Source organism: Clarias gariepinus, chromosome 20, assembly GCF_024256425.1.
Source record: "Clarias gariepinus isolate MV-2021 ecotype Netherlands chromosome 20, CGAR_prim_01v2, whole genome shotgun sequence".
In the NCBI taxonomy this organism is placed as follows: domain Eukaryota; kingdom Metazoa; phylum Chordata; class Actinopteri; order Siluriformes; family Clariidae; genus Clarias; species Clarias gariepinus.
Genome location: NC_071119.1, coordinates 21,650,465 through 21,657,277, shown reverse-complemented (window position 1 = coordinate 21,657,277; position 6,813 = coordinate 21,650,465). Strand labels below are relative to the sequence as shown.

Below are 6,813 nucleotides of genomic sequence, written 5' to 3'. Positions count from 1 at the left end.
CTTCAAGAGGGTTTACAGCTTTTGACAATGCTTGTATTCTTTCCTTTCTTTAAGGAGTGTGGGTTTGTAGGTGTTCAGCAGGTGTGTGTGAGTGCCGATGACACCTGATGGGTGTCGAATTGTTTAGAAAGAAAAGAAAACGTGAGCCACTTGGAGAGGAACAATAGAGGAGGGTGAGAGGGGCAGATGGGTTCATTGTGCTACAGAACGACATGATGGCTTAATGATGACAATGAGTGCTGCTGCTGAGTGTGGGTTAAGTAGCACACTCACACACACGCACACACACACACACACACTAAACGTGACTGGTGGCTGTCTACGAGATGCAACAAATTAAAATATTAAATCACAATCTCATGGTGTGTGTGTGTGTGTGTGTGTGTGTGTGGAGTTTGCATGTTCTCCCCGTGCTTGGTGGGTTTCCTCTCACAGTCCAAATACCTGCAGATCAGGCTAAATGATTATCCCGTAGTGCATGTGTGTTTCTGGCATGTGATGGACTGGCAACCTGTTCACAGGGTGTACCCAACCTCATGCCATAAGTCTCCTGGGACATGTTCTAGAGACCCATGTTACTCCTTTATTACTATTATTATTTTATGATTACATTTCTCTCATATTTATTTTATTATAATCATATTTATATATTTATCTAAATGTATTGGAACTTGCATGTCCCCATAGACTGTAAAAAAAAATGTGTGTGTGTGTGGCCTGCAATGTCTACTGGGGTAGGTTCCAGGCCCCCCTGTACAGGATAAAGAGGTATAGACCATGAGTGAGTGAGTGATAACCTGAAATAATTTGATGCTATGGTGAAATGATTGTATGACATTGGAAGCAATTTCGGTAAAGTGCGCGAGGGCGTGCGCGTGCGTGTGTAAACACTGCAAATTTTACGTGAATCCTATTGGCCGAACCTGATCCTTCACCTCGCGAGGTGCACACCTTTTTTGTGGACTTAAAAACCTGCCTCTCTGCACTCTCTCTCTCATACACACACAAACTCTCTCTCTCTCTCTTACACACACACACACGCACACACACTCAGCAGAGACATGGATGGCGCTCTTCCCCCGCTGCACGCGCCCTTGCTGCTGCGCGCGCCGCGCCTCCTCGACCGCGCGCAGTACCCCGCGCGGAGCCCGAAGTGCGCGCGCTGCAGGAACCACGGCGTCGTGTCGGCGCTCAAGGGCCACAAGCGCTTCTGCCGCTGGAGGGACTGCGCATGCGCCAAGTGCGCGCTGATCGCCGAGCGCCAGAGGGTGATGGCGGCGCAGGTGGCGCTCCGCCGGCAGCAGGCGCACGAGGAGAGCGAAGCCCGCCAGCTGCAGATCCTCTACCCGGGCACGGGGCTGATGGAGAGGGGGGTCACACCGAGCAGCACACCGGGGCTTCACACTGCCTTTACCGCGGAGCAAGGCAAGAACGGTGCGTATAATAATAATAATAATAATAATAATTTTACAGGTAGCATTTTTATCATGTTGTATACTTATTGACATTCATTATTTTATTTTAATTTGATACATGTTTACTTGTACATTTACATTAATCAGTTTAATATTTTGTCTTAATTTGCTGAATAATAGAAAAGTATTCACTTTGGTTATAAAATGTAAGGCTCTATCAAATATAGACTTTTTAATACACAATGCAATATTGGCCCTAAACTCCAAATAAGCACAGTGCATCATTAATTATTTAATTTTTATTTGTTCATAATTAATGTTATTATTTGTTTATTGTAAATAGTTTATAATACAGAAAGTCCCCTAACATGCAAACAAGTTATGTCCAATTTGTTTAACAAACATAGGTACTAGAATACTAACACAATACATTGTACAATATTATAGTCTATACATTTTATATCTTAAAAATCGTTGAATGATTCATGTTAGTCACCCATCTTTTCATCTCGCTCTATTCTCTCAGTTAATTTTTACTTTTGTTTCCATCATTATTGCTTGGCGCTCCTTGCCAGTATGTGCTCCAAGTCTTTTAGTCTTGCTCCCGGACATCCTGGGATGCACACTGCATGTAAATGACAATGTAATCTAACTTTTCGCGATTGAACATGCACAAACACATGTTCCTATCTTTAAAAGTTTGTAAATGGAATTTTTATATGTAGCGCACTTACTGTATGATATTAGAGATCGATTCAGTGATGTGTCATAATTCCTTCGTGTGGCGATTCATGTTTTCCCAAATACATTTTTTAATCAATTATTTATTTATATATGTTTGCATTTGTGGTCGTAAAATGTTGCAGTTCTTTTATAATCCTTCAGGCGGTACGCACTAAACTATTCAAACATTGGCAGGCGGAACAACATCCTGTGTGGCAGAAGTGAACTGTTTGATGTTTTATTAATAATTGTCAGAAAATCTGAGAAAAAGTGAGAATTTAGATGTTTGTAATATTATGATGCCAAGAAAATCGCAACACATATCGAATCAGAACCAATCGTGCTTATATAGTACCGATAGGTCCTTGTTGGTTCCCATTCCTATATGGCATATTATTGTAACACTGACTGAGCTGATTCAAACCTGTGACTACGCGTGCAAATTACAAACTAATTACAATCATTCCAAGAACAATTAAAGCTGTTAGGAAACATAGATTATTAGTTATCTACACTTTATTTTTTTTTTTAAACTGTGATTGTGTTCATTGGAGTCCAAGTTGACCATGCATTGGTTTGAATAAAAAAAAAAGTGTAAGAGCCATTCCAATAGGATTTTTATATATATATATATACATTTTAATTTATTTTCAATTACATTTTATTTCATTTAGTTGTTTTCATTTATATTTTCTTATATATTTTATTCAGTTTGTTACTTTCATCTTGTTTCCTTTAGCATGTTCTATTTAACTTCACAGTATTCTGTTAATTATTTTTGTTTTGTTTATAAGTTGTTTTTATACTCTATAACTAATCGATTGATTTACTAATTGATTTATTTGTTTGTTTATTGCAGAAGACCATCTGAAAAAATACATGTTTAACAGTTTCATGGTCGGCTCTCACATGCGCCCTGTGACATCGCCGGTGGCAAAGGTTGACCTCGGCCCAGAGGTCAGTCCAACAGAACCACTTCCGCTCAGCGGAAACCAGTCCCCTGGGTTTGACCGGCTGTCTGATCGCACTACAAGCCCACGATCTCTGTCTTCGTCAGATCTGGAGTCGGGAAGTGAGTCGGATAAACCGAAAGTCGAGGCATCTGGAGACGTGGTGAGGCCAGTTTCGTCTGGTAGAGAGCGCGAGCCTGTTGACGTGCTGATGAAAATCTTCCCTCATGTCAAGCAGGATGTGCTGGAGTCAGCTCTGAACATGTGCACAGGGGACATTGTGAAGGCCATCGAAATGCTGCTTGCATCTAAAGATGAACCAGATTCCCCATTAGCAGAGAACACAGCATCAGCACAGCGGTCTCACATGCTCCACCTTCCTGCCTCAAAGTCCGCCTTCTCCCCTCTGCAGTCCTCCACGGCCAAACCTTTCGGAAGTGAAGGCCTTTATGGGCTCAGTCCTTGTTTCGGGATCAATCCTCTCCGTGTTGCTTATTCTGGCTCCGGAGGTGCGTTACCGAGTTTTATCTCTCCGTACCTGACCTCCGGACTGTTCCCCGCTGTGCCTCTACGCGCGCCTGTCGATTATCCGTTCCCCAGCATGCTCCGGGATTTGGCTTACCAGAGCAAAGACACTCTCAGCACAGCATCTCTCTACTCAGGACTCCGGAAGTGATTAATGCTGTTATCTTTGTGTATTACAGTAACAACTGTAGTGATGCAATTTTGTCAAAAATGTCTCCAGTTCTGTATCCTATAAATTAACCTCTCTTGCCTTGAAATGTTAAGAACTGTTCTATTTTTGTACCTGGTCATATTTTCTAGTTTTATTTGTATTTTTTTAGTAACTTGAACTTGAACTGTACATAACCTATATTTTCATGCTTTGTAAATAAACTCTTTCCTTTGAGAAAAAAAAAAAGTCTTATTCAGGACCTTATTCTTATTCTGTCTTTACATTTTTACATAGACTGAAAAGTGATAAGACTTTATTAATCTAGTGGGAATAATGTATATGTTACATACAATCATGCACAATACTAGATAATTAATGAACTAACTTGATGAACTAAAAAAATAACGATTAATCGTCCAAATTTAGGAGATTTTAAACAAATCCACACATTGCCCAATATATCTGCACTATATTGTCTTAAATTTTTTTTTCAAAATACAGACAAATTCCTGAGCTATATCCTCATTTGAGATAAAAATTTCACAGCCATATTACAGATTCATTCTCTGACCTAAATCAGGGTTTTTTTTCCTTTAGAGGTGCTACTCTGTTGGACTTTTCCTCTTCCACATCACTGGTTTTCCTCCTCAAGCCATCAGGAAAAAACCTAAGGTTTAAAACAAGTTTTACTCAACAATGAAACAGGATGTTTTAATCATAAAAGAGAAATAATTGGATAAATTCACAGAAATTTACAAAACGTATGGAAAAATATTCTTATTTTTATATAAAATTCAGAAATTGTTTGTTTTTCTTAATTGTGGTGTTTTACTCTACCACCATGCCACCATTAAAAGGTTAAATATATATAACAAAATATTATTCATAAAAAAAACATCAGGCTAAATATAAGGCTATAAAAAATTAAATATATTTTTTATTAACCTTTTAATGGTGACACGGTGGTATAGTGGGTAATCCTGTCTCCAGGGTCCAGGGTTTGATTTCTGCCCTAAGGTCTGTGTGTGGAGTTTGCATATTCTCCCTGTGCCTAGTGGGGTTTCCCCAGTTACTCTGGTTTCCCCACACAGACATGGTAATTAGATTAATTGGTGTTTCCAAATTGCACGTAGTGTGTGTTCTCTGCAAAGGATCAACACCCTGTCCAGGGTATTCTTCAACCCTGCAAAGAATAAACGGTATAGAAAATAAAATAAGTTTTCTGTATATATCAAATTGCATTTTCCTTATAGAGTTATAACAGTATTTATTCCTATAGGCCACTAAAATCATTCTTTATATAATATTATTTGAGTAATTTGTTTATACACATGTGGTGCAACAGCGCCCTCTGTTGGTAACAGGTCGATTTTTTTTGTTCTGTTAAAGAATAAAAAAGAAGGCAATCTTAGCAATGGGTAGTGTGTTAGTGGCCATACAATATTTATATTAAACTGTAATGTAAATTATACCATATAGAGTAAAATAGTGGTACAATCTTTGCATGTTTTATTCATTTTTTGTTCTGAGTTTCTGTTAACACCAAATAACAAAATAAATAAAGACAGGCAATCTTGTAGTCAACTGAAACATCAAATACTCCTCTATGACTCCCTGTTTGTTCTATAAGCTGTTCAACTGCTTAGATTCAGGTAAGTTTTTTTTATTATATATTTTAAGGATTTGACGTTGATAATGCTGTGGTCACAACGATAACATGTCAACACAATATGTCATAAATTATATGAAATTTTGGGTAATGTTTAGTAAAAATAATGAATTTCAGTTACATTAAACATGCATCTAGCAAATTATGCTAAAACAAACTGGCTCCCACATTCATTTAAGTAGTTATCTAGCATAAGGTGGAATTTTGACAACGCCATCAGACATCAAATGTGTTGTCGTGTGTGGACAAATACATCCAAAGTAGGTTTTATTTCAGTATGCAAAATACTTATTTTTTCAGCGAAACATTAGTTTTTGTACATTTTTTCTTAATATTAATTTATAGTTTAAAGCACAATTCAGTGTTTTAAATTGGTGGACACACATACACACAATTTGTGTGTGTGTGCGGGGGGGGGGGGACCATACAGACTCTATGCACACAAATCCAAGGTGGGAATCGGACCCAGACCGTGGAGGTGCAATTTAGTGGGTTCCAATTGAAAGCTGGATTAAAATATATATATATATATATATATATATATATATATATATATATATATATATATATATATATATATGCTAAAAATAGTTTACATTAAAGGATGAAGGTGAAATTTGGAGATGTGAAAATGTATTCCAAAGTGTTAAATGCTGCATAACTGTTTACGATAAAATGTAAGAGTTTTGCATCTGTAAATCCTTTAATATTCAAAGAGTTTCCAAGATATTTTCTCTGATAACTCACTAGAGCTTACCTGCAGCTCCGCCCACATACATACATGAGGTTTACATCAGAGTTTCTGTTTTATATACAGATATCAATGCTGTCAGATGTGTGTCAACATCATCTGGTAAGAATTATTAGTTTGTATTTATTTATGTATTGTTTAGTAAATTGTTCACACAATAGTGTATTTCTAATGAAATATTTAGCATTAAGGAACATTTTCATAATAGACTTACTAATTTACTGTTTCTGGATAAAAGCAAGAATAGATTTCTCATAATAATAATAAATTAGATGCTATTATAAGGTGCTGTATTTAATTTAGAAATAAATATATCACTGTTACGGGAAAAATGCTTGGTTATTAGACAGAAGATATGTTTTCAAGGAAATAAATACAATTGAAATACGTCTTTTGATGTCTGACCGTGTTGACAACATCCTGTAATGAACTTAAAAGGTTATCATTTGTTGTAAATGTTTCAAATGGAAAGTTTTGGGAGGGTTTGATAAACCACACTTCACCATTCAACAATATACAATAGGTTTTATTCAAATGAAAACCATGTTTTGTTCTCAAGATTGACTGATAGACTGTATAAACAAATTGATGCAACTTAAATATAAAGCTGTAAAAACTGAAAAATCTTT

At 36.9% G+C, this 6,813-nt stretch overlaps 1 protein-coding gene across 1 annotated transcript; it reads left to right on the top strand.

Annotated features, from left to right (window-relative positions):
• Positions 1-1,022: 1,022 nt before the first annotated feature.
• Positions 1,023-3,964, top strand: LOC128508721 (doublesex- and mab-3-related transcription factor A1-like). Its single transcript, XM_053480177.1, has 2 exons — positions 1,023-1,434; positions 2,998-3,964. The coding sequence occupies exons 1-2, from the start codon at positions 1,062-1,064 to the stop codon at positions 3,762-3,764; spliced, it is 1,140 nt and encodes a 379-aa protein (XP_053336152.1). The 5' UTR covers positions 1,023-1,061; the 3' UTR covers positions 3,765-3,964.
• The last annotated feature ends 2,849 nt before the right edge of the window (positions 3,965-6,813 follow it).